At 40.3% G+C, this 27,978-nt stretch overlaps 1 protein-coding gene across 4 annotated transcripts in view; it reads left to right on the top strand.

Annotated features, from left to right (window-relative positions):
* CFAP46 (cilia and flagella associated protein 46) overlaps positions 1-27,978 on the top strand; it is a 78,884-nt gene that overhangs the window by 15,289 nt on the left and 35,617 nt on the right. For all 4 annotated transcript variants that reach the window (XM_053388804.1, XM_053388803.1, XM_053388801.1 and 1 more), the window contains exons 11-28: positions 1,234-1,332; positions 2,020-2,210; positions 2,882-3,110; positions 4,033-4,153; positions 8,043-8,166; positions 8,874-9,001; positions 9,876-10,021; positions 11,934-12,073; positions 14,035-14,247; positions 15,673-15,889; positions 17,815-17,964; positions 18,619-18,726; positions 19,430-19,611; positions 22,534-22,665; positions 24,967-25,135; positions 25,525-25,603; positions 25,704-25,842; positions 26,960-27,143. In XM_053388804.1, coding sequence (XP_053244779.1) covers positions 1,234-1,332; positions 2,020-2,210; positions 2,882-3,110; positions 4,033-4,153; positions 8,043-8,166; positions 8,874-9,001; positions 9,876-10,021; positions 11,934-12,073; positions 14,035-14,247; positions 15,673-15,889; positions 17,815-17,964; positions 18,619-18,726; positions 19,430-19,611; positions 22,534-22,665; positions 24,967-25,135; positions 25,525-25,603; positions 25,704-25,842; positions 26,960-27,143 — 2,751 coding nt within the window. The remainder of the gene's footprint in view (positions 1-1,233; positions 1,333-2,019; positions 2,211-2,881; positions 3,111-4,032; positions 4,154-8,042; positions 8,167-8,873; positions 9,002-9,875; positions 10,022-11,933; positions 12,074-14,034; positions 14,248-15,672; positions 15,890-17,814; positions 17,965-18,618; positions 18,727-19,429; positions 19,612-22,533; positions 22,666-24,966; positions 25,136-25,524; positions 25,604-25,703; positions 25,843-26,959; positions 27,144-27,978) is intronic.

The following is a 27,978-nucleotide window of genomic DNA, read 5'->3' on the forward strand; positions in this document are numbered from 1 at the left end:
GAGGAAAAGATTCCAGTCCTAGAGCTATTATCAGAGACAATTAAAGTCATTGCTCCCTAAAGAACAATTAATTGCAAAAAGTAAGGAGAGAATATATTATTGGAAATAAATTAGTATTTTGCTGTATATCTACATATTTAAAATTGAGAAAGTTTTGCAAGGACTGGCTATCCTGTTTGACCCAGTGGGCCATTATCCTCAGCTGTGTTTGTGATGGAAATCATGGGTTGTTTCCAACTAAGTTATGCTCTGAGTAGACCAAATTAATGGACTTGTTAATTTCAATGAGTCTACTCTGAACACGAGATGGTTGGACAGTGTTCTCAAAGCTACTAACATGAGTTTGACCAAACTGTGGGAGGCAGTGGAAGACAGGAGTGCCTGGCGTGCTCTGGTCCATGGCGTCACAAAGAGTCAGACACGACTAAATGACTAAACAACAACTCTGAACATAACTTAGCTGGATACATTCCAATGTGGTTAATTCTCACAACTCCTATCATACAAAATAATTCTATTTAGCCACAACAAACAGTATGTTCCTACCTCCCCACAAAGCCCATGGTGCTGATATTATAGAGGGTGGAAAGGGGGACATCCACTTATTCTTGTAGATTTTTCACCTATCCCCCTTGCACTGTTTATATTAAATGTTAAGTATTGATACACCGATAATACATATCAGCACAGGGAGATGCCCACATCCTTGTTATCATACAACATCATCACAGATCAAAGGCTCTTTAAGATTGCAGGGTTGTAGCAGCAGGTTAGATGGCAGTCTGAACTTATCTATCTGCACGATAGTCCAACCCAAGTGTCCTCTGCCACTCAGCCCTCACCTTCCCTTGCCCTGCCCAGGTAAACAGCAACAATACCAGTGTCAGAAGGATGGCTTCGCCACAATGCATGTACTATAATTGTGTGTATAAGGCAGAAACAATTCCAGCCGAAGATAACGCTTTGTGCATCTGATAAAGTAGATTCTAGTCCATGAAAGCTTATGCTGTAATGGATCAGTTTGTTTTTAAGGTGCAACAAGCCTCTTTGTGGCATTTACTGCAGCAGACAAAGACAGCTGCACTTCTAGAAGTCGCATGACACTGATGAGTGCTTGTAGCACCCTAGGTCTACAAGCTCAAATGTTCAACACTGTAATGAAACATCTGACTGCATCAGAGATTAATCACGAGCATGTGCATTTCTGGGTGAAAAATATGCTTATATTAATAGGATCCAGCAAGAGAAATTGAATTGGACTGCTTGGAATGCGATTGCGAAGTCCAGAAACTTGGGCCTAGAATTGCAACTTATGCTAAAAGTGTTGTTGAGGTATGTTTGTTCCTTAATAGACACTGCTTTGTAGAGAAATCTCCCCCTTCCACATAGGATTTGGGTCCCCCCCACTTTCCTTCTGTGTCTTTTCTCCAAATCATGAAACATAGTTACAGAGGAAAGATAGGGAAATGTGCCCCAAGCTACAGGTAAGAGGTCAGCTGGTCAATAACTGTTGTCATAGAAAATTGCAAGACAGATTTCTGTAACTCATGTGCTATTCCTCATAATCAGTATATGACTACTGCAGGACAGTGCTGCCGGCTTTTATAACTCACTGGCTGTGAGGGCATGCATGCAGCCAATGCACTCTCGGCCTGTGAGGCAACCCCCCCACCCCCGGAGAGGCCACTGATTGGCCCATTTGATATGCAGCAGCTGGCAGGATTTCGAGCCAGATGTCCTGGCAGCCAGGGGGAAATCCCCTAATGGCCGCCTGACCCTGTGCACTCTGTTCTTACTGCCCGGGGATGGCGGCCAAGCACGAGGGACCTTGACAGGCGCCCACTCAGAAAGGGCTAAGCATCCACTACCAATAAGATGGTGCAAATTATGAATGGGAAAACAGTTTTTGTTCTTGGGAGATGCTATCAACATGCTGTCCAGACTTTCCTCTAGTCTGCAGATTAAGTTCAGGAAACATTGTTTCTATAATCAATGCAAAGTGTATTTTTATACTTGTAGGCTCAGCTAAAAACAATACAGAAACTTGACCTAATTTTGAATCGTGCCATTCGACTGAAAGACCCTAACGTTATTCAGGCAGTATGTGCTACCCTGTGGAATACCTGCTTACCATTACTGCAGCACAACTTGCAACAGCATGTCCGAAGACCATTGCTAGCTATTGCTGAAATCCTAGAGAAAATTGACAGGTAAATGGGTTTTGATATGTGTTGTTTGTTGTTTTATGGCAGGCTTCCTCAAACTCGGCCCTCCAGATGTTTTGAGACTACACTTCCCATCATCCCTGACCATTGGTCCTGTTAGCTGGGGATCATGGGAGTTGTAGGCCAAAAACATCTGGAGGGCCGAGTTTGAGGAAGCCTGTTTTAAGGGATCTGATACCCTTTGTATGAACTTCTGGTGTATCAAGGAGCTGCTTTTTACTGAGTCAGACTATTGGCTTATCACAATTAGCTCTCCAGGCAGCAGTTTTCCCCAGTCTTTCTATAGAGATCCTTTTAACCAGATATTTGGCGCATATACAAACAACCCATGGCTTTACCACTGAGCTAAAGCTTCTCAGTGTTCTAGCCTTCCTATGTGACTATAATAACTCCACAGGTATTTCACTGTAAAATAATATTTTATGCTGTAGATTAAGTCGTATACATGAATCCTTTGAAAATTGTTCTGTCGTTGCCCTTCAAGAGCCACTTATGATCATTATACATATTTATATGACTCTCTCTTTGCCAGACTTACTGCAAGTGGAAAAGGGAAAGGTTTTTTCATCCAAATAAATCATTATTGCAATACAGATGCATCGCATAAGGAGAAAACACCTCTTCATAGTTTTATTGAATATGGTTATGTTTTCTAGCATGTTGATTTTGTTACGTTGCCAAGTTCATATGGAAATTGCCCGCATTGAAGAAAATGGAGACAGAATAGAGGCTGCCATGGAACATTTGCAGAAGGCAATTTATCTTGATAACAAGGGGCTGTATCATGAATACCTTAAAATGGCATTCAATCGGCTTAGCTTAAATACAATGTTATACCAGCCCCTGGAGCGTCTAGAAGACCAAGCAAGCTTGATGATTGAACAGGTAACTGCTGGTGAAGTTATTCAAGTATATCAGTAATAATATAATCTATCTATAAACTAGATACTCATGCCCCTCTCTGTGTGTATAAAACAAATAAAAAGCAGATGCAGATTTGACTGAGATAAGTAGCTGATCGTTCTTCATCACAAAGCAACCTATTGAAGATATTAAAATAAAGGGTTATGCCCAATGTATATTTTGGGAGATATATGCTAAATGAATAAATTTAGTTTGTATTTCCTCACTCTCATCAATTATTATAATTTTAACACTTTTTAGGATTTTCCAGAAATCCTAATTAACAGTAAAGAGCCATGATTACTTTATTTTATCCATTTGTATGATTTCACATAACATTAATGTACTCTGGGTGGCTTACAATAAATGAGAAAAATGCAATTGAAATGCAAAATAATATAGAAAATCATAATATCCGAAGCTACATAAGACACTAATGTAGTCTCTCTGGCATGAATCCCAGAGTGAGAATGGGTGTGAAGAGAGATAGTGTTTAAAAGAGACCCCAGAAAAAGCATACATAATAAATGTAGCAGTTGCATTTATAAAATAGGGGTTTGTGAGCCTCTGTCGAATTGCTAACTGAGGTGGTGAATGCCAAGAGGGGAGGTATCAGTATGCTGAGGAGAGTGCTAAAGTTTGCAGGCACACACACAAAAATTGTTTTAAAGTAACCCTAAGAGGAAATCCGCTCTCCTACCCACAAACAATTCACTGAGGAGTGAGCATATCTGGTAGCCACGAAAATTTCAGTGTCAGCCGGAAAAGAAAACTGAGGGAAGGGACAATGGAACGATGTATTTTGGAGGAGCGGGTGGCTGACATCTCTCAGGGGGCAGGGATACACCGCCACATTTTATTGTTGCTCCTACCTGTGTAATAACAAATGATTTCCTTTGTTTAGGCTAAAAAAGGGACTCAGAAGGCTAGCGTGAGAAAAAAACGGTCTCTGTTGGTGAATGCTGGCCACGCACTCGCTCCCGAGGCATTTCAGATTGTCCTTGATAGTGAAAATGAAGTTAAAGGTATTATAATCTATCTGATGAAGCTTGTGTTGATGATATTTTGCCTAACCTAAGAATTGGATTTCAGCTGTCAAATATAGAGCCGGGAGGAGTAGAGTTTAATGAAATGTGTAAACTTTGTGGATTCTGCGTCTATAAGCGCTCCATTCATTGTAGTGGCTGTTTCCTACCCTTCCTACCCTTTATTCATGGCAGGTCCTCGCCTCTGTCAAGCAGAGTGTGTAACTAGCACAAGTTTCATTTTACGTGTTGCAGGTCAACTCACATTGAGAGGGTTTCTAGTGAACTTCAAAATGGAAATTCAGTAGCTCCTTCACTTTAGCAGTAAGAACAAAGTAGCTATATTTACCAGTTGACTACATTTCACACTGCTGGCCATGCTTCACCCCTATATAGAAAAAGACCTTTTTTGGCTTGCTATCCACAAATCCTACTTGGCTTCACCTTCTGCTGGGGTGTGCATTCAATGTGATTATTATTTAATGTGAATGCTAGGGGGAGATACAAGGTAAAATTGCAGTGAATAATATGATGATACTCATACCATCTTAACAGGTGTGTTGTGTTGCATGAGGTAGTAGTTTCCCAAACCTGGGTCTCTGTTTTTGGGCTACAATTCCCATCATCCCTAAGCACTGGCCCTGCTAGCTCAGGATGATGAGAGTTATAGTCCGAAAACTGCTGGAAACCCAAGTAGTAGATAGATTGTCAGGACCAAAGAAACTTGAGTTCAAACTCTACTCGAACATGACCCTGGGCCAGTCACGCTCTTAGCCTAAATTATGTTCTTGTAAGTATAACAAGGGCAAAGGCCTAACCTTGAGCTGCTGGAAAAATGTGACTTTAATAGTCTTCACATCTCCATCTTCAGGGGAAATGTGCTTTACAACAATGTGAGGCAGTCCATTTGGGGTGACAAATCCCAGAGTGGTTGCCATTCTCCTGCCTCTAACCTCTCATTGATTGAACACATCAGCTCTAGTCCAGACTAAGGAAACTACATTTTAATTTTTCTACTCAGATATGAAAATATCTTAAGACTGACACCAGCCAAATTTGAATGTTGGATCAAGGCTGTTTTTTGAAATAATCCATATAAGCTGTTTTTAGTAATTCAGTCCTGAAGCGAAAACTGTGATCCCTCAGACAAAGTCTTGAGTGATCAAAAGCTTTCCAGTTAACATTTAATAGGCTTTTGACATAAATTATTAAAGATGAGCTTTAATTGAGGTAAACACCAGTTCCCAGTGAAATGTAGGTTCCCAAGACTTTCGGCATCACATAGCAGAACACTTACTGCCTTTCTAAACAACCAGCTTCCTTTAAAACATATAAGTTTAAGTGTTGTATATCTTATGGTGACCTGCCTGACTTCTTGCTCTTTCATAGATTCATAGAATTGTAGAGTTGGAAGGGACCCCAGGGGTCTTCTTGTTGAACCCCCTTGCATTGCAGGATTCACAGCTAAAGAATCTCTGACAGATGGCCATCCATCCTCTCTTTCAAAATATCCAATGAAGAAAAGTCCATAGCCTTCTGAGGTAGTCTGTTCCACTGTCAAACAGCTCTTACCATCAGAAGGTTCTTCCTGATGTTTAGTTGGAATCTCCTTTCTTGTAATTTGGATCCACTGGTTTTGCTCCTACCATCTGGAACAGCAGAAAACAAGTGTGTTCCATCTTCCGTGTTATATAGCCCTTCAGATATTCAAAGATGGCTGTTGTATCGCCTCTCAATCTGCTCTTCTCCAGGCTAAACATATCCATATCTCTCAACCAGTCCTTATAAGGCTTGGTTTCCAGACCCTTGATCATCTTGGTCACTGTCCTCTGCACACATTCCAGCTTATCAATATCCTTCTTAAATTGTGGTGCCCAGAACTGGAACAGTACTCCAGGTGTGGCCTGACCAAGGCAAAATAGAGCCTCTTCATATTCTGTGCCAGACAGCCACTGTTAAGAAGATTTAAATCAAAAGTACATCAATGTGAGACCATTTATTTGAATGACTCTTATTGAAAGCATTGGGTCTTTTCCCTGTAAGGATGTTTGTTTTGTTTGGGTACATCCTGGTGCCATAAACAGGCCAGACTTTTGACTTGCTAGGATTTCTCTGTGCTCCCATTGAGTTGTTCACAATAATCAGCAAATACAGTGATACCTCGGGTTACATACGCTTCAGGTTACGCACTTCACTAACCCAGAAATAGTGCTTCAGGTTAAGAACTTTGCTTCAGGATAAGAACAGAAATTGGGCTCCGTCGGCGCAGCGGCAGCAGGAGGCCCCATTAGCTAAAATGGTGCTTCAGGTTAAGAACAGTTTCAGGTTAAGAACGGACCTCCGGAACGAATTAAGTACTTAACCTGAGGTACCACTGTGGAGATTACGGCTGTCTGAGAAGAAGTCAGTTTATGGTTAAAATAAGTTCCTGCCTCCTTAAGTTCCTTGAGCTACTTTCTCAAGAAAAAAATTCTGGAAATTTTCTGCCCCTAGTTGTCTCACAACCAAGGCCTTCTCTGTGAACATTCATATTTATGCTGGTGCAGGAGGAAAAACTTGGGATCTTTTGTAGAGTACCTGCACCACCCCAAATATCCAGAGGGCTGTATATATTACATTGGGAGAGGAATTCTGTGTTTCTGTGTGCAATGCAACATGCAGTTTCCCATGGCCACTGTAGGACTAGACACACTCTTGTTCTGATCCTGCAAGGTTTTTTTCACTCAGCATATGTATGCTAAGTAAAGTGTTCACATAGCATTATTTTCACTACTCCTCAAATAGTGGGAATGAGGCTTTAACTTTAATAAATAAACAAACAAATGCTTAGGCACTTTACATAAAATATCAATTGAAAGGAGATTATAGGTATGTTTTGAAATTACAACTTCTGCAGTAAGAATGTGTACTTCTTAATATATGATATGATATGATATATTATAATGTGTGTCCATTGATGCAAAACATGAAAATTTTCAAAGATTATCAGTAAGGGATACAATTCTATGTTCATTTGTCTGAGAATGAAGCTCAGTGACTGAAGTGGAATTTCTTCTCAGAAGGTGAGTGTAGGATTGTGTTAAAAGAGTTCTAGTAAATACTATCAGTTTATGATGCCTCCTGGTCCATAAATATTTTTAAAAATAAAAATTCTATGTTCATGTATTATTATTTAGAGTTATTGCTTGAGGGCCATATTAAAGCTTTTTCTGTCATGATTATGTCAAGGACGATAATGGGATGTTATTTATTGCCAACCTTGTTATATTTCTAGGAAAGCCTTATGTAGCATGCTTATAAAACCATGACTACTTTGTCATTACACTACTAAAATAATCCTTGTTTGACATATTGGTATTGCTGGAGTCATTTTATACCTGAGGGCTCAGTTCATTTTCCTGTTGCCTCTGTCAGTATAACTTCCTTTCTTTGTCAATTTTGGGGGGGATTGTAACCACTTCCCCTCCTCTTTTCCTATTTGGCTGTCTTTTGTTAGTTTAAAACCCAGGGTTTGTTTGATTTAACACACTGCAGTGTTAGCTTCTATGAAAAAACAGTGTTAATGTTACATTAGCATACATTATGCTGCTAGGATGTGTTATAAAATGTTTTCCCTCCAGGTTTATATTTCCTCAAGTCAACAGTAGCATGTTGAAGACTTGAAGATGCTGTAATATCTTTCATAGGAATCATTATCTTTCGGCCATTGGGGTCATGTCTGAACTGGTTTGCTGTTGTTGAATTAGTCAGTTAGCATTTATAGTATGTTTATCCTGCAATTGTTCATTCAGTGGCTAAATCATCCTAATATTCAGATTTTGGAATTACTGTGTTAGTAATATCATGAGTATAGTTCCGATCTGTCTGCATTTTTCTCCTTTTCTATTAGTTGCTTCAAGTAAAAGTAAGGGTCCAATTGGCTATCTCTGTGCAAAAGCAGAGCATCACTCCAGAAATGTGGAGAAAGCAGATGGGCATTTGAAGAGAATAGGACGCGAAAACGATAAAGAGAGGTAACAATGAAAAACCTTTTTGTTTGATTTTTTTTATCGTAAAGTCTTTGAATTGGGGACTGTGTCCCTGCTTTCTACAGCCACCAGTCAACAATCAAATCAGGAAATGCTGTCTGTATCTGACTACCAGAACTCCTGCATTCTAATAAGGACAGACTATCCTGATTTGATCATTCTAATGCTTAATTCTCCCCTTGAAAACAGTATTGCTTAGTTTGGGATGGATTGTGTTCAAATGTTATTGTGGCTAGGGGAACACTCTTCATCTTTTTTAGGACTAAGTTTCCGCATCCTATAAATGAGTATGTCTGTGCAGTCTTTTTTCCTAGGGCTTTTGTTGTTGAAAATTTATTTGGATCTTTTAATTCATGGGTAGGCAAACTAAGGCCTGGGGGCCGGATCTGGCCCAATCGCCTTCTCAATCCGGCCTGCGGATGGTCCGGGAATCAGTGTGTTTTTATATGAGTAGAATGCATCCTTTTATTTAAAATGCATCTCTGGGTTATTTGTGGGGCCTGCCTGGTGTTCTTACATGAGTAGAATGTGTGCTTTTATTTAAAATGCATCTCTGGGTTTGTTGTGGGGCATAGGAATTCATTCATTTCCCCCCAAAAAAATATAGTCCGGCCCCCCACAAGGTCTGAGGGACAGTGGAATCCTGAAAACCTCCTGAAAAGGTTTGCTGATCTCTGTTTTAATTGGTGCAGAATCAGACTTTGGTCAGAAATTGCAAAAACAGCACGGAAACAATGTGTGTGGGATGTGTGTCGGGCTGCGTGTAGATTCTGCCTCTTGTATGATGACAATCAAGCGAAGGTGTCAAAACGCAAAAAGTGTAAGTCAGTGTATTATGCATAATATTTTATCAGGTGGCATCAAGAAAATGCAAATGTGTTTTCTTTCTTTTTTAAGCAGAGACCTGTTTCTGACCTGTTCAAGTCCTCAAAGCAACTTAGAGGGGAATTTGGGCAAATCAGCACCTACATTTGATGTAACAGTGAGCCAGAATGAGCAGAATGGCTCACCTTTTTTTTGGCTCAAGGTCCAAATGCAGATAACCTGGAAAGGGGGCTATCACCTTCTCTCTGCTCATCAAATTATTGATGAGGAGGGAGGGGGAAATTTGCAACCCAATCAGGGCACTGGGCTTCTTCGACCCCAGAGCTGTGTCATTTTTAATTTAGTAATTTATTTTGCTGATGCTGTCAACATTAGTGGGGTCTTGGGTGTCCGGGGGCGGGCGGGTTGAGGGCCAGATCAGCCCCTGGAATTGGGATGTGTGTGTTAGTGGCATCAGCTACAGGAATTTAGATATGGATAACATTACTCTAGTGGTGAATAGATTTTGTGCTAGATTCTATCTGTGGGCCTGCTGAAACCCACAGGGTCAGCCCTAGATCTACCAAATGTTCCTTGGCTCTCCCTCCCAGATACCAGAATTTGTCATTTCAGGTCATAGCAATCATATTGTAATCTGTATCTGTACTTAAATTGTACCCCAACAGCTACAGAATGTAATGTAAGGATAGTGTATGTCTGCATGGTATTTCTAACAACCAAGAACTCAAAGGAAATTTAGATTGCATGGTTAATGGGGGGGAAACAAATTTAAAACTGGAAAGGAGGGTCTTATCATTTTAAAAGTTTACGTAAACACATGCCTGCATACAAAAGTTGTTAAAATAATGCACATTATTTCTTTTTCTTAGTATTCAAGAAAAAAGCAAGTATTGTTATGGCAGATGAGGAACAGGAAGCAAGTGTGCAAAGAGAATTACCTTCACCCACCAAATGCTTCTCTTTAGAAAGAGATTTATTAAGAACTTTAGCAGAAGTAAGATTCATTAATGCAGAGGTTAGTAAATTGTACAGCGATCAAAATAATTATGTCTCTCTTTCTGCCCTTGGTTTCATATATGCAATGCTAATAAGGCAGTGATATCCACTTATGCAAGCTAGCTACTGATGGCTGCTTATTTACGAGAGAAAGGGCCATAAAAATGTTGTCTAATGCAAGTGCTTATGCTGTTTATCTCTTATATGAGTAGCGCTCTGAAATCCACACACTATTTAATTGGGTTTCTTGCACTTAAATTGTCACAGGGTTTCTTCTCATCATTACTCCCGCCTTCTCTGGAAATATGGAATGTCAGAATATGTATGTTGGTATGCTTAATGCAGGCTCAGCGATATTAATAATTTTTAGTGGGAATATTGGCTCCTCCACTAGTCTTCTGATGAGTATTGGTATATTGAAAGATTCTTTTTCAACTTTATGTAAGCAGTACCAATAGTATTATCATTGATTTGACCGTGAAAAAGAAATGCCTTTATTTATATCTTCTGTTTCATTTGTTTCAAAAGATTTATATTCCACTTAATTGTAATAAAACATCAAAGTGGTTTACAAAAAGAATAGCACAAAACAATTATCAGTAAAAAAACAACAACGCATACCACACTGTTAAAAGCAGCTATTTAAAACATTTTAAAATAATTAAATTAATGAAAAGGTAAAAACTAGATTAAAACTTATGTCAACAGTCTACATGTCTGGATAGGCTTGCCAACACAAAAATGCTTTTAGCAGACACCTTAAAAAATACAAGGAAGGCACCTGCATGATGTTAATCGGCGAGGGTTTCCAAAGTGTGGGTGCTACCACACTAAAAGATCCAGAGGATGGAATTTCTCTGAAAGTACAGGGTTAAAAGGATGCTACAACTACTAAATATTGTTCTTCAGAGTTTGCTAATTTACCTTGTGGGATGCCGGGCCAATGGTGTGGGTTTATTCTCATCACATGATCGCAGGCAGGGGCGAAGAATTGTGGGAGGCAGGCGCGCTCCCCTCAGTTTTTCCCTCCTGCATGACACAGCAGTACAATTTCTCCCGGCTCTCTTCCTCAGATAAGCTTTGCCTTTTTCCCCAGTGTGATGGATTATTGAAAGACGGATTGCTTGAGCTGACAAAACATGTAGAGAAACCTGCATATTAGTGTTCGGCTGGCATGCTCCCTTTCTTCCCTCTCCTGTAAGGAGAACAGCTGTAACTCAGGGGTAAAGCATCTACTTTGCCCAGGTTCAATCCCCTGAAAATGTGGAGCATAGGTGGCAACTCCCTGGGTGCCCGAGCACCCACAAAATTCCCCATGAAGGGGCCTGGCACCCACATATTTCGGTGCCAGGGCCATGCACACTGCATGGCACCCACAGCCCTGAGCACCCATGGTCACAGGGCCAAGCTGGCACTCCCTCCCTGGAGAGCTTCTGCTGGTCAGTGAAGACAATACTGAGCTAGATGGACCAGACACCTTTGCCCTCCAAGCCACAGCTACTTATGTTTTAGGTAAAGGTACCCCTGACCATTAGATCCAGTCGTGACCGACTCTGGGGTTGTAGTGCTCATCTCGCTTTACTGGCTGAGGGAGCCGGCATACAGCTTCCGGGTCATGTGGCCAGCATGACTAAGCCACTTCTGGCGAACCAGAGCAGCGCACGGAAACGCCGTTTACCTCCCTGCCAGAGCGGTACCTATTTATCTACTTGCACTTTGACGTGCTTTCGAACTGCTAGATTGGCAGGAGCAGGGACCGAGCGATGGGAGCTCACCCCATCGTGGGGATTCGAGCCGCCAACCTTCTGATCGGCAAGTCCTAGGCTCTGTGGTTTAACCCACAGCGCCACCCGTGTCCCCACTTACGTTTTAGAAGATGTATAATTTTGATGCCTTGTTTTCTGTTTTTCCTCTTGTGCCTCCTCTTTTAGGCTACTATTCAGTTATTAAGAACAGAAGGTGTCCAGCTGAATGATCCTGCCGTTGTCCCTGTAGATACGAGTTTGCACTCTGCAGGACATGCTATGCACAAAGCACAAACTGGGCATGAATCAGAATGGAAGACATACAGGTGGTTTGCTCTGAAGAACCTGCTTTTCTCATGCTCTCACTGCAATTAACCCTTAGAGCAGTTACATATGTATACTAATTTTTGAATTGTGAATGTGATCTTTAAGTGAATCTTAAGTGCTCATCTTTTTTGTGTGGTTGTCTAAACTCTGAAATGCAAAATTTGGATATTGGCCTCTAATGACATGTCTGTGTAGTCATTTTTCCACACCTGCATTTTTCACAGTAATTAATATTGGCAAGAATATACTTTGAGGGTAGCACATCTCTTAGCTTATTGTTGACACCCAAATCTGTCCAGTAAAAGTTGACTCTCCAGTAGATTTATCACAATTATATTAATAAGTACATCTATTAATCCCAGGGTTGTGGGTTTGAGTCCCATGTTGGGCAAAATAACTCTGCATTGCAGGGCTTTGGACTTGATGACCCTCCTGGTCCCTTCCAACTCTACAATTCTATGATTCTATGAAACATAGCCATACTTGGAAACTTGCACTTCTCCAATTTTTGCGATGGATTTGTCCAGCCAAGTAATGTGTACAAAAATGCATATTGCATGCCCAGCCCCAGAGTCCCCCTCCGCACAGAGCTAACTACTAACTACTAGGGTATATGAATAAATGGACACCACAACTGTCTGGGATTAAAAAATATTAGGCGATCAGGGTCAGCTGGTTTTATATGCAGTGCCAAATAAATATTTGAAACAGAGACCCTTGAAACGGATCTCTCATGTTTAATTAAAAAAAGAGGCAAAGGCTTCAGTCCAACTTGGAAGCAAGAAGACATAAATTTGTTAAATAAGCATGACATATGATGCATGGGGCATGACAATATGAACTGCTGCTACTGGAAATGCTGCTTGAAGCTACATGGCTGCATATTTCAGCTTTCCAGAAAAGCAAGGCAGAGTGGTTCACTGATCTTTCATGTCCTGGAGGGACCCTGTCACTGTAGATAAGTTAGAGAGAATCCTGCAGCTGAAAAGCAGCAGGCCCACATTAAAATAATTAGAAATCTGTACGCGGTTTAAGAAAGCATTGCACCAAAGAAGTATCTAGTGGGAAATTATTCATCCTTAATTATTTTCATCTGCATTCCCTTTGACGATGGTTGTTCCGTCGTTTTATTTCTCCTGCCAGCATACATACCTTGCTGCCTCACGGTTGTACTATCAAACTGTAAAAGCTGATACTTCATTAAGCTTGGGGCTCCAAAATTTTCAGACCAAATGCACAACTCCTCCTGGTCAGAATGGTTGGTAGAAACAAATGCAAAGGGACTATGGTCAAATATCTATTTTACTGCACATTAAACTTGGGCCAGTTTAGACCAGACTTTCCTAGAATATGTAACGTTTAGGATGGGGGAATGTGGTTTGATCAAGTTCTCATCTCTTCCCATTTTTGTAAAAGGCCAATGGGACTGGGCTTTGATAATCGCATCCTTGCCCCAATCTTGTTTCCTATTGAAAATCCACCAAGACTACTCTTTGCTCATTAGAGAAAACCTTTCTCATGTGGGGCAGAAGATAACTTCAGTTGTGGGTTGTGTGGATGGAGTGGACTTTTAGAAAGTTAAGGCAGCAGCTGGCAATATGGAGATCAGGATCTGGAAAAACCATAAGTTTCCACAACTCTGCCTTTTCAATCCTTGGGAAGTCAGAATACTCTTTGTATTTCTATATGAAGGTTGTGTTGGCGATTGTGCATGTATATATGCATATGTACATTTAAGAGGCATGAGTGTATTCATGACCCTGGGTTACTTTGGTCTTAGTAAAACAGAAAAGCAAAAAGAAAGTCTGAGGATTGAACTATAGATATTTTAATGGTAGCATTTGGAAATAATAGTGTTTGAGAGACTTGAGGGCTGGTACTCCTTAGTGTATGCATTTTGCTGTTTTATTCTGAGCAGGGGGAGCAATATAAAAATCCTTGCTTACTCTTAATTTCATAGCTCCTGGATTGACCGCTTGTCTCAGTATGCTATGGAAAACTTTCTACGGGCTGCCAAAATTGGAGAAGAGTTAAATGAAGCGTGGATTGTACATAACACTGTAGTGTATGTCTTAAATCACAATAAACACCTTATTGCTGCAAAAAGACAAAGAGAACTTGTGGAATCCCTGCATACTCTTTTCAGTGCAGTTAGGAATATTGGACATTTTGGGTAAGTTCTAAAAGTTTCATGGGATGTTTTATGCAGAATTATTTTACTAACGCCATAACTTTTATTTTTACCATGCTGTGCCTCAGCATCACTAAAATACATTGGTTTGGAAGGATTTTATTGTGGTAATTAGTAGCATGTTTCAGCTGATTTTCATACTTTATATGCTTTATCTATCCAAATCTCATCCATCTGAAATAGTGACTAAACACAGTTTTTATAAGTGACAGCAGAGTGGCCAATAGCAATGAAACTGTGCTGTGCATAGTCAAAAGGAAAATGTGTGCATGGATCATTTCCTTAATTCTGAATAGCTTGGCATTTAGACAGATTCTTTTAGGTGCATTCAGATTTAATGCATAGGGTTTATTGTAAATAGTTAACAATTAAAAGCAACCTGGTTTGAGTTTTTAAAAGTTTTTGTTGTTGTTTTTTTTTAATGAAGACAGGCTATGTGACATGGCTTGCAGGCCAGCTGAATTACAAATATAACTAGTATGTAAGCTATTATGAACAATTTACTGGTTTATAATTGTATTTCATTTTTTTCCTGTTGAAAAAAACTGGATGATGTTTTGTAACCAGTTCAGACTATTGGCATCCCTACTACATGTTAGTCAAGAGGGGGCTATGCAGTTCTGCCAGCAGGGATCACGCAAAGGTGTTGAATGTATGCTCTAGGCGTTCTACCCTGGCAGCCACCACGGTTTGCGAAATCCATTTTCCAGGCCACTGTCATCTTACAGCTTGTGGCAGCCATAGATATAGACCCCATGTAGAGGCAATGATTCTTACAAGTGACACTTCCACATGGTCCCTGCTGAGTTGTGAAAGTGGTACACTCTCCCTCACATGGAGCTGCTGACAATACAAAAAAAGGTATTTCTTAGGAGGCAGTGCAGTCCTACATTCCAGGACTTGCACATATTTCACCCACAATATGTAGAGGGAAACAGTCTATTCCCCTTTTATTATGTCAGGACAGGAATATAGTGTCAGTGCTATTATCATACTGTACATAATCCTACATTTTTCCAGCATTATTTGGAAAGGAGACTGGATGAGAGAGGTCCTCAGTCATACAACAACTAGCTAAAAGGAGATTGTTACAAACACTCTGTTATCACTCAGACATGGCAAGAAGTTGAATGGAGGACTTGTGAGTTTTAATTCTGATCCCAAGAAGATTGGGATGTATGAGAATTTTTCCCCATTTTGGTCACTGAGCTTATATTTCTTACTTAAATGTTAGCATATTTGTATATTCTTACCATAAATTTCAGGTATGTTATATAGAGCATATTCATTTTAATCTTCGCGTGTATTTTTATTTATTTACGTAGGTGGCGAAAAGTGCTTCCATATTCTGTTTGTAACAATATCTTTGTGGATGGTTTTCCGTCCTTCGTTTTGTTTCTTGTTCAGGAATACTACTATTTTGGTGACATTATGTAATGCTCTGGCTCGGGGGCTAATTCTTCCTTGGATCCCAAAGCCTATTTCCAAACCCGATGAAAAGAAAGTTCCGGAAGAAGGGCCCACCAAACGTAGAAAGACTGCTCCAAAAGTACCAACGTTATCTTCCGCGCCAGTGTTATCTGTGGATTCAGCTGGGGTCCATGATATTAAAGCAGCCATAGAGGTGCACTTTTTTTCATCCCATTTGTCTTCTGTATGGAGGACAGGCTGTGTAGAACTGGGCTGGCCAGCTTGTTAAGCCTGGTCGAGAAGGTGCTGTTTGTTTTGCTCTCAGATGTCCAGGGCCTTGGGTGTAAAATACTGTTAGAGAATATTTCTTCATATTTGGAGCATGGAAAGCTGCATGAGAAAGTTAGATCATTAGTCCATCTAGTTGAGTATGACCTAAACCATGGGTGGGTAACCCCAAGCATTTATTTATTTATTTATTTATTTATTTATTTATTTATTTATTACAGTGGAACCTCGTTTTTTGAGCATCTCGGAACCCAAACACCAAAAACCCAGAAGTGAATGCTTCCGTTTTCAAACGCGCCTCGGAAGTTGAACGGCTTCCGAGGTGCGTTTCTCCCTTTTCTCCATTGAAATGGCCGACTGCCCATTGTGCCTCGGTTGTCAAACATTTTGGAAGTCGAACGGTCTTCCAGAATGGATTACATTTGACAACCAAGGTTCCACTGTATTTCCAGCTCCAAATGGTTTGTCCCTTTGGGCCATAGCTCTGTACTCTGGTAACTTCCAGATTAGAATACTGCAATGTGCTCTATGTGGGCTGCTCTTGAAGATGACTTGGAAATTTCAGCTTGTCCAAGATTGCTTGCTGGCGTTGCCTCTAGAACTCACATGAATGCTTATTCTACAACAGCTTTTTGTTGGCTGCCAGTTTGTTTCTGGGTACAATTCAAGGTGCTCACACTAGGGTTTAAAGAATAATGGTGAGCTAGACAATGTCAGGAGCCCTTGAAACAAGTACAGCTACTACTGTCTACTCTGTCCCTTCATAGCAACAAGGCAGAGGGGAAGGAGGAGAGGGTAAGAGGCACAATTTTCAGCTGTCTTGCTTGCTGCTACTGCTGCTACCATTCCACCACCAAGGGGAGGGGAGGGAAATGGAGGATGTGTTCTGGGGGTTGGTAGATTTGGAGAATGAGTAAAGTGTTGGAGATTTGTGGTGGGAACACCTGAGATTGGTCTGGGAATTTTGGGGAGGTTTCCTTATTTATCTAAAGGAGCGTCTCCACCCCCATCGTTCTGCCCAGACGCTGAGGTCCAGCGCCAAGGGCCTTCTGGTGGTTCCCTCATTGCGAGAAGCAAAGCTGCAGGGAACCAGGCAGAGAGCCTTCTCGGTAGTGGCACCCGCCCTGTGGAACGCCCTCTCACCAGATGTCAAAGCGATAAACAACTACCTGACATTCAGAAGACATCTTAAGGCAGCCCTGTTCAGGGAAGTTTTTAATGTGTGATATTTTAGTGTTTTTTGGTTTCTATAGAAGCTGCCCAGAGTGGCTGGGGAAACCCAGCCAGATGGGCGGGGTACAAATAATAAATTATTATTATTATTACTATTATTATCCTTCCCACTTCCCTCCCCCAAGAAAACCCCCAAGTCATTCCAAGGTGTCCCTTGAAAGCTCTGCCATCTCTAATAAGAAAATATTATTTTAGCATTAACAGCAGGCATATTTAACTCAACAGTGGTGTGTTCAGTTCATAATTATGCATTGACTTTGATTTTTTATGTGCCTTGTCTCAAAGATCAAGGAACAATATTATGCTCTTTTTGTTTATGCGGTTCTATTGTGTGTGTTTTATGTATGCTGCCTTGACAACTTATAAAAGAAGGAATAGAAATATAATAAATAAATAAATAAATAAATAAATAAATAAATAAATAAGCAAGCAAGCAAGCAAGCAAGCAAGCAAGCAAGCAAGCAAGCCAAGATTATGAATCTCACCATTGATTTTTTGGGCGAAAATATACCAATTATAGTAATCTCAGTTCAACAACTGGATAAAACAGAATATTTGTTAATTGTGTGCGTGCATTAACTTTTTCTTCTTTCACATTTGCAAAATATTCTTCTTTAGGTTTGTGAATTTGCTATGCATTTGCCAAATGGGAGTGTACCTGATGAGCCGGTGCCAGCTGCTATGCGTCAGCAGGTCATTGCTACTTGGGTGAAAGCCAAACAGCTAGTTCAGCATCAGATTGGGAAGTGGCTTGGAGTCGATGATGAGGTAGCAAGCCTAATTGTTTGAAAAAATAAAGGCCACTGTTGGGCACTTCTTTATAAATACTTTGTTTCAGAGACGGATTACGTAAAACGTTTTAAATGTGTTTTAAGCGCAATATACAGTGTCACACTAGATGGCCCCATTAGCTAAAGTGGTGCTTCAGGTTAAGAACAGTTTCAGGTTAAGAACGGACCTGGAGAACGAATTAAGTTCTTAACCCGAGGTACCACTGTAGAGTCATTACTGCAAAGAGAGCTCATTTCCTCTTTTCCCATTCTCATACAGGAAAGCAGGCAGTTAACCGGAAACACTTCTGCTCATGGAAGTCAGGGCACCCTGTTTTTGCAGGTCTGCCCCCTTCTGCTGCAATCCTCTAAACTGCATCCCATTCTGTCCCAGCAAATCTTCGACTTTCAGCACCAGCTTGTCAGGAGGGGCAGGCAACTTAAGTAGATTGAGGGAACAAATCAGGTGCCCTCACTCGCCCAAGCAGCCATTCTTTACATTAAAGAAAAACCACCATTAGATACAACCCAAAGTCATTATAGAGTTATCCATATGGATTAGTAAGTAGCGTAAAATATCGGTCCTTAACTATTCAATAATATGCCTTGTTTTCTGCAAACACCCTGAATATTGATGTCTCTTTCTATTCAGGGTAATGAAGAGGGGTTCAATCCCATGGCAAAAGTTTTTATTGGTTTGGAAATGTACTCATGCAATGGTTTGGGTCTCATGGAGTTTTCGCTTCCAAACCTCTCTCATGTACGTATGTTGTTCTTTTGACTGTATGTGTGCAATTACAGCTAGAAGCTTGCTTTAAGTGAGGCAAACGATGGCAAGCCGAGCCAAACCATGGTTTAGCTCACTCACATGAGCACAGCTGCAAACGCCATTTCTTCTCTGGGAACTCACGTAATTGTTCTTTTGACGGTATGTGTGTTCCTGCCAAGTCACCTTTCGGCTTACATGCAAGCCAACTCAACCTATAAATGTCCTGGACTAGCTCTGGCCAGGGCTGCTACCCCTTTGCTAGTGTTAAGAGGAGATTCAATTATTCTCTTTCTTCTGCCCAAGTGATCTAAAGTGTATGATTCTATCTACATTCTGATCCTCTTGAGAAACACTATGAAGGCTTTGTGCGCTAAAAAAACAGGCACTGAGAACATGGTTGCCTTTAGGATTTCAATTCCAATGCAGAGGAGATAGGTTTCTTTGAATTCTTCAAAGAGTTTTCCTTAATTTTATTTGCTCATGTATTATATCCCACTTCTACATGGCACTCTCAGTAGTTTGCCATCTCTGTTTCCAAATAAATCCATACTTGCGCAGCACTGCAACATCAGGTGCTCTCAGACCATTCTGTACAACATCATGCAACATCTCGTTCTGTGAAATATCTTAGACTGAAAATATTAGATGTTAGCATTGTGGACACAGGAAAATATTATCTGACTATCATTTGCAGTTGGTGAAAATGGCATTGGAGTGCAGTTGGTCAGACTCACTCGTGGAACTTCAGACAATGACCAGACTTGCACATTTTGCACATACCATCCATGATCATGAAATGGTTATGACTTGCTCTCAGAAGGCTTTGGAATTAGATGATAAAGCAGCATACAACACGGATGCAAAGAAAAAGGCAATGTAAGTAGATGCATGACTTACAAATCTCAACTTCTAAGAAACATTGGGTGGTATTCAGCTAAGTTTTATCCAGAGTAGACCTGTTAAAATTAATGGACCTAATTTCATCATGTTCATTAATTTCAGTGGATCCATTCTGAGTAAAACTTAATTGAATACCACCCCATTAATTATACTTAAACATGGGGTGGAATTCAACATTGTATTGTTACAATTTTTCCACCTGTGCATGTTTATTAGCTTACCAGGCAGAGTGATCTCCCCATCTCTCCCCCTATGCCCTGTTCTGGGGGTTCTCCCAATCCTAAGCCCCATTGTGCAGGGTTTTCACTGGTGCAGAACCTGGTGCAGATGTAACAGAGCTGATCTCTTAACAGCAGTGAAAATATTTGGAACAGCACAGACCCTTCCAAGAGGAATTTCCCCATTCCATCTTTGTTTCAGTTAAGTAATATTTTGACACCATTAACTGTTAGTTAAAGCTACAAGGTTCCAAGTTCTCTTAACTAGGCTTTGAAGTTGGTATAAGATGCTTGTTATATTTAACCACATTGTTTGTGGTGGGATGATTGAAATTACTCTGGGGAAGAGGCCATGCAATCCTGCGTCCCATTACCTCTGTTAAGATATTTCCCGTTACATCTGTATGGGCCCTTCGGTGGTCATTCTCTTGCTCTTCAGTCTCTGCAGTATTGACTGTTGAATAGTGGTTTTGTGGATGAATTTATTTTATCTGCATCTTTCTCTTGAACTATATATCTGTATATGAAATATTTTGTTCTCAAGCATTCCTTAGTTTGTGAAATACTCTGTAGGGTTTTCCATTCCATTCCCATATCTAATGAATGGAAATAGCATCCCATCTTTTATCAGTGTCTTTTAGCCAACTTTAACCCGAGAGTTTTCATGCTGTTGATAAATACAGTTCATTATGAATATTAGAACTGAAAGATAAATACGGCATAGCAGGGGTTGGGAAAATGCTTTTACAGTTTCCTTCTGAATGTGTACAATAGAACTCTGCTGACCTCTAATGGATATAATAATTATTGCATTATACTATTTGCCCTAGGTTGTATCTGTCTATGTTCAGGATAGTCATAAGGGTAAAAGTAAATAGGGCCAAACTAAACATGGTATACAGTTGCATGTAACATTGACCCTTTTTTAAATAAATAAATAAAAAGAGAGAATCAACCACAGGAGGATGGAGTCTTAAGCAGAAAACCAGGAGGTAGAGAAGAAGTGCTTCTTTCTCCTTGGCCCATTTTTATGCTGAATCCTCCCAGTTTCCAATATCGGCAATTTGTACATGAATAATTTGTATATCTCAGCTGTCCAGATTATTTCTTGTAAATGATTTTTAGCATTTCAGCTTGATATGAGAAGCCTTCCCAAACCCCTATTCATTTTCATTCAGGTTTAACAGCATAGGTTGTTTTGAACTGCATATTATCCAAATGCCTTTTGCATGTCCTCTAGACTGTTTCAGTTTATCAGATTTGTTGTGGTATTTCTTTCTCTCAAAAATGGTACCCAAGGTGGTTTTCAACATTGAAATAATATCATGTAACATTATATTGTAACATTATATAGTAATGATACTATAAAAATACTGAAGAAGAGCTAAAACGGCCTCAGAACTGTGTGGAGGCATAACATTTTGTGTGGAGACTTTGATGTTAAAGGTGCAATCCCCCTCTTCGCAATGGATTTCCTTTAAATAAACCTTGCTCCAAACGCCATTGCTGTAGCAAGAGCCAGTCTCTCAAGTTGTAGAGTACATCCTGGAAACGAAAACATTCATACCAGGACAAAGAGCCTGCCGAGCCTAAATCGGCTGGCACTCAAGCTGGTACTATGGGCTTTTGCAGATGGTGCACAGAATGGCCATGTGCTGTTTCTGCCAAGGAAACGACCACGGACATTTATGCAAATGGACAGGAAATTTCCCTGTGAACTCAGATGCTTCAGATTTTGCCACAAGCAGAATACGATTGGCCAGATCACTGGTCATCCTGGATAAAATGAATATATTGGATTTGTATCAGGTTTCAGAACAATTTGTGAATGAAAGGATAAGCTTTGTTATCAAAATCTCTTGAGCTATTCAGGCATAACATCAGAACAAGGATCATGCAGATATTACTTAACTAACAAGTGGAACCTGGCCAGAACATAAGGAGTTACTGACACTGTGCAGCAGGCATGGCATGCCTCTCTCCTCTCTCTCCTACACAGAATGCCCCCCTAACCTGCTACCCGGGGCACGTCCCCCCTCTCACCCACCTTAATCCATGCCTCAGAACCGAACTCCCAATCATCACTTTTCAACTGTAGTCTTTTATCTCTCTTTTCACAAAAAGAAGCAGATAAGGCAGACAAGGTAGAATGAATAATAATAATAATAATAATAATAATAATAATAATAATAATAAATTGTCCAGTAGCACTAAGTTTGTTCTGGGTATAAGCTTTCGTGTGCATGCAAACATCTTCAGACACAAAAGCTTATACCCAGAACAAACTTAGTTGGTCTCTAAGGTGCTACTGAACAAAAAAACATTTTTTTTTATTTATTTCGATTACGTCAGACCAACACAGCTATCTACCTGAAGGTAGAATGAGTTCCAGGTTTTTATTTATTTAGGTGGTATATGAGGTGGCTGTTGGTTTTTTTCTTCTTCCAATTTTAGCTTTCTGTTTAGCTTTTCTGTGTTGGAACAATATCTAGTGTTTATACAATTGAAGTGTGAACTTGTATCAAGTTCAGACAATCTGATTTTCAGAGCGTTCCACAGGTAGATGCTGCCCACCAAGGACACGAACATCCTTGTGCTGGCAGATGGTTTTAAAGCCTAGTTTTTGACCTATATTGTACGGTAATGTTAACTCCAGTTGGCAATGGCTTGTTTTTTACAGGAGCGATTATGCAGAGAGACAGGGAATGCTAAGCATTGCTGCTTGTACACAAGGGAAGAGTATGATGGAAAATTTGGCTGGGAAGAAACATATGCGTTTGGCGGCATCAAAACTCTTTGTTGAAAGTGCAAGGTATGTTGCACGTTTTGGACCATATTAAGTTTCCTTTCCTTTAAAATAACAAATGTATATACCCTATACATATACAAAGCCCATGCAATGAAGAGTATTGACAAAATCAGAATTTTTACCCACGCAGAACATTCATATTCTCCTTATAGCACAGAGTTATAGAATTGTAGATTTGGAAGAGACCATGAAGGTTATCTAGTGCAGGAATCTTTTGCCCAACATGGGGCTCGAAACCCTGAAATTAAGAATCTCATGCTCTGCCGACTGAGCTATCTTAGCATGCTATTGATTTCTTCAAACATCATGGTACCCAGCTATGGCTTACTGGGTCTAGAGTGACCGACAGGAAATACACATGTATAAGGCCCCAAGACCCTTCACTTTCATTTGTTCAAAAAAGTAAAACAGTGAAATATGGAGCCACTGTTCTAAGGCTGCAGATGCCGAGGCACTAAGGATGCTGCATCACTGTTGCTAAGCAACCAAGGACAGGAATGTTGACCAACATCACCTGGGACTTGGAAAGGGGCCAGGTCTCCCTAGATCTAGATCAAGGGAAGTAATAGTGCCACTGTATTCTGCTCTGGTCAGACCTCACCTGGAGTACTGTGTCCAGTTCTGGGCACCACAGTTCAAGAAGGACACTGACAAACTGGAACGTGTCCAGAGGAGGGCAACCAAAATGGTCAAAGGCCTGGAAACGATGCCTTATGAGGAACGGCTAAGGGAGCTGGGCATGTTTAGCCTGGAGAAGAGGAGGTTAAGGGGTGATATGATAGCCATGTTCAAATATATAAAAGGATGTCACATAGAGGAGGGAGAAAGGTTGTTTTCTGCTGCTCCAGAGAAGCGGACACGGAGCAATGGTTCCAAACTACAAGAAAGAAGATTCCACCTAAACATTAGGAAGAACTTCCTGACTGGAAGAGCTGTTTGACAGTGGAATTTGCTGCCAAGGAGTGTGGTGGAGTCTCCTTCTTTGGAGGTCTTTAAGCAGAGGCTTGACAACCATATGTCAGGAGTGCTCTGATGGTGTTTCCTGCTTGGCAAGGGGTTGGACTCGACGGCCCTTGTGGTCTCTTCCAACTCTATGATTCTATGATTCTCCCAGAGATCTAGCAGACATTTTTTTAAAGTTCTCAGCAGTATGGCTTACGCATTATAGAAACATTTTAGCGGAGGCTTGAAGTTACTAATTATTGTGCCACATGTTTTTTCAGTTCTTTTGACGAGTTGCTGCATGGGCAATAGATATATTTGCCCTTTCCATTTTTGTGGGGGAGGGAAAGCAGCCATGGCTTCTCCCACTTGTTTGCTCTCCGGGCATGGCATCAAAGCATCTCACATTGCAACTTCCACACCCTGTGAAATTATTATATACTCTGGTGTATTTAAATTGGCATCTCATAATGGGAAATGTGTTCAGGAGAGATATGAAAGTAGCTTGAAACTGGTTAAGGGTTAAATAGCTCCATTATTTGGATTTCAGTCTTAATGGAGCATTAGAAAAAATGTCATTTGTGGAAATAACATCACCTTTATAGATAAATGGCTCTAATCTGTACCTCTGAGGTTAAAAATACTATGGACAGATGGTCTGAATATCTGCAGATAAAATTTATGTAAGGAAGTATCAGTGCAACATTTCCATTTTGATGAACAGACTGCATTTGGAAAAACAAAATACCAATTGGTGATAAGAAACATCTATAAAGTACTGTTAGGTTCTGTTAAGCAACACACCTCTGTTTAAAATTTAATGATAAACTGGATGCAATATTTAGGTCATCTAGTAAGTTCTGACATTTGGGAAAACATCTGGATATGTCGCATTATTTTTTCACCTTGTGCTAACCTGAGGGAAAACTGCTATGAAATGATGACCAGATGGTATATAATTCCTCAAAAATTATAATCATGGAGGATCCTCTCTATTGCAAATGTAACTGTGGTTATTTTTTTTAAAGTGTGGCAGTGGGAAATTATTTTCAACAAAACCACAGGAATCTGTTAAATAACTTGGAGTTCCATTCACAATTACACCATTTTTTTCTTTACAATGTGCAAAGATATGCTATCCATATATTTTTGAGTGGGAACAGATGCACATTTTCCATAGACTTTTTTTCATTTACAGAAAACATACCCCTCTTGTTATGGAGTGAATCCCTTAATACTTTTAGGAAATGTGATATCTTATCCTTACAAAAGGATATTGGGCTTGCTGTACTGTAATTGAATCAAATTTTTACTACATTTTGCAGCAGCCACCTGACTGTATTGTGTTTTCCACCTTCCTAGGTATGCAGGAGAAGCTGGGGATCTTGCTCTTGCTATGATAGCAGCTAGACACTTCTGGAATGGCTGCTTACCCTTCATTGGTTCCTCAGCAGATAGACAGCAGCTCAAGAAGCCCACTGAAATCATTATCAAGAGCATCAATAAAGCATCAGAAGCCAAAAATAAGCAGGTAATAAATAGCAGTACCTTCTATATCTAATACCTCTTATGGGAATGTTTTGCCTTCAGACAATTCAAAACGGAACGAGCGACTTAAAACTAAATCAGGGCTAGTTCACTCATATTGTTATGTGACATTTGCCAAGAGGGCCTGAATTTGCTGGTCGGGTCTTTAAAATAACTAACTAATCAACAGCCCTTCACTTCCCCATTCTCTTGGCTTCTTAGCCCACGAACCGCCAAATCTCTCTTACATGTCCACAATCTACTGCCATTGAACACACACCTTATTCGAGCTGTTTTGCCAGCGCAGCCAAATAGACCTTCCTTCAAATAAGTTTGTGAAAACTGTATTAAGATGTTCATGAACACTCCCCCCACCCCTACTTCATTATTTAGGAAATGGAGCATATGTTACACTTGCATCAGTGGCCTACAACAGACTTTCAAAGCAGTAGCTTCTCAGATGGGCATTCAGGTAAGTTCTCATCCTTTGATCATGAAGTTTGCTTGGTTTTTGTGAGGTGGCTGTATTGGCTTTGCAATCTCTAAAACATTGCTTTTAATCTGTTTCAAAGGTGCTGATGAGGATTTGACCTTAAGGACGTTCTTATATATATTACTGTTCCAAGTACATGCTGATAAACATGACTGGGAGGCAGGCCTCAAAGTCTTAGATGAAGCGACTCAGATGCTCCCTCGAACTAAGCACAGACTGTAAGCTGTTTGGATTGTTCTTAGGATGTGTTGGGGGTTGCTGATGCTTGCTGTTGTTTCACAATCTAGAAATTGAGCTGATCCAAAAGATGGAGAGGGAGTGTGGAACTCTAGGAGGAAGTGTGGAAGAGGGGTAGAACCTTAATGGGAGGAGAGTAGGTTGAAAGTGAAGCACACCCAAAATAGTTCTGCAGAGGTTCTGCTGGTGTGTGTTGCACCTTGCTAACCACTGAACCACCCCACCGCCCTTCGTCTGGCAAGCAACATTAGCACGCATTCCAGGAGGCTAATGTTGTGCTCTGCCCTACTCAGTGAATCGCCTCTGGTAGTATTTGCATAGTACAGGATGGTCTCAGGGCCCCCTCCCTTTCAAATTTTAAAGGTGAAGCTGCACTGTTTGGCTGAGCACCCACTGGCAGCACAGCTGCCCCACATTTTGTGCTTTGTCTCTCGTGTTTGTAAGATGACAACAGGCGGGAGTTGAACTTCCCTAGCAGTTGAAGGCAAAAATCACTGTTCAGATTTGAAGAAGCTACTGGGGTTCTGTTGTATACTGAGAAACCTCTTTTGACATTAAGCAGTGTGTAAACTAATTAATAATGGTGATGATTAGAATTAAGTGTTCATTATCAAGTCTCAAGAAGTAAACGCCGTGGGAGGAATTAAACGTGCTATAATGAACATTCATCAGCTCGAAGCGTTTCAGCTGCTGGACAGAACGATTCCCACCCCACCCCCCCACCCCCCATGCACCATTTTCACGGTTCCCCCAACACTCCCCTTCTGAGCCAGTTTAGAGAGGAGAGGAGAAGAAAGAAGCCCCATTGCATGAGTGGAAGTCCTTGTGCAAATCTTCCACTGCTGAGCATTAGATTGATCCCTCCCTTGTTAGAATACTGTCTCTTAAGTCTCATACATATTTATCCAGTATGCATTTTTCAGGCTGAACTCTGGGCTAAGATTAATTGCTGTAGATTGGTGGAGACAGAACTACTTGTCACACATATATGTTTACTTCTGATTCCAAAATGCATCATAAAAGCCTTAAGATATCACTTAAAAACAACTTATATAAAATCAGTGATGAGCATTGATTTTGTCAAATTCTTTTTCCTAGCCCAATATTTAAACAGATGGTAATGGTGAAGTCAAGACTTGGGCGTAACTATATAATGGAAATTCAGAAATTCAGAGATGAAAGTGAAGAGTACATGTCAGATATGTGGCATCGTCTGGCATCTGTGTCGTCCGATCTTGTGGGACAGTTGTCTTGCTACCAAAATGCAATTGAAGTTTTACAGGTCTGTATCTGCTTTCTTTTAAAATGTACTTTTAAAATATTACTGGTATGTGTTTCTAAATTGTGAAGATTGTAACAGCAGTATGGCAGGCAAAAATCAAACAGATTAAGCCATTTCTAGTATGGAAATACAATTACGGGAAAAGTTTCTGCTGTTCACATTCCGTCAGCCATTTTATGTGTGTGGCCAATTTATTTTGGGGCTATCCACTCCAACTACAAAAGAGGACATAAATTTGTATATAACACCAGTTTATGCAAATCTGTGTCCTCTTTTGTGAGTAGGTCATGGGCCCAATCTTTTGGGCCCAGAAAATCCTATTGGCACTCATATATATATATATATATATATATATATATATATATATATATATATGCCTGTGGTGTGTTGCTTGAGACACTATGCATAAAAGTTTATTGTAGTATTCTTGTTGTCCTTATGCATTCTTTTCATAATGCAATTTCTGTTGTTCTGATTTGTTTTCTGACCACTTTTTTTCACTGATGATGAGTCATCAGTAGATGTTTAAAATATTGCTTTGCTAGTATGTTTGCAAATGATGCTGTTGGTTAACTTGAGATGTTTGGATTCCTAACAGCTATGGACATACAAGTTCCCTAGTTTGCCTGAGATCAATGCATTCCTGGTTGCATATTTAAACTTATTCCTTTGGTCTGAAAGGAAATAAAACATATTTTTCAAGAACAACTGCTCTCTTTCCAACCGAACTCCCCTTGAGCAAATCTCTATTTTGCTGGCTGGCAATAATGTATTTATTACTGCACAGGTTGCAAAATATGTCTGGGCTGCAAATAAGTTGCGAGCTAGGCACCAA

This window comes from Podarcis raffonei, chromosome 5, assembly GCF_027172205.1.
Source record: "Podarcis raffonei isolate rPodRaf1 chromosome 5, rPodRaf1.pri, whole genome shotgun sequence".
NCBI classification, from domain to species: Eukaryota; Metazoa; Chordata; class Lepidosauria; order Squamata; family Lacertidae; genus Podarcis; species Podarcis raffonei.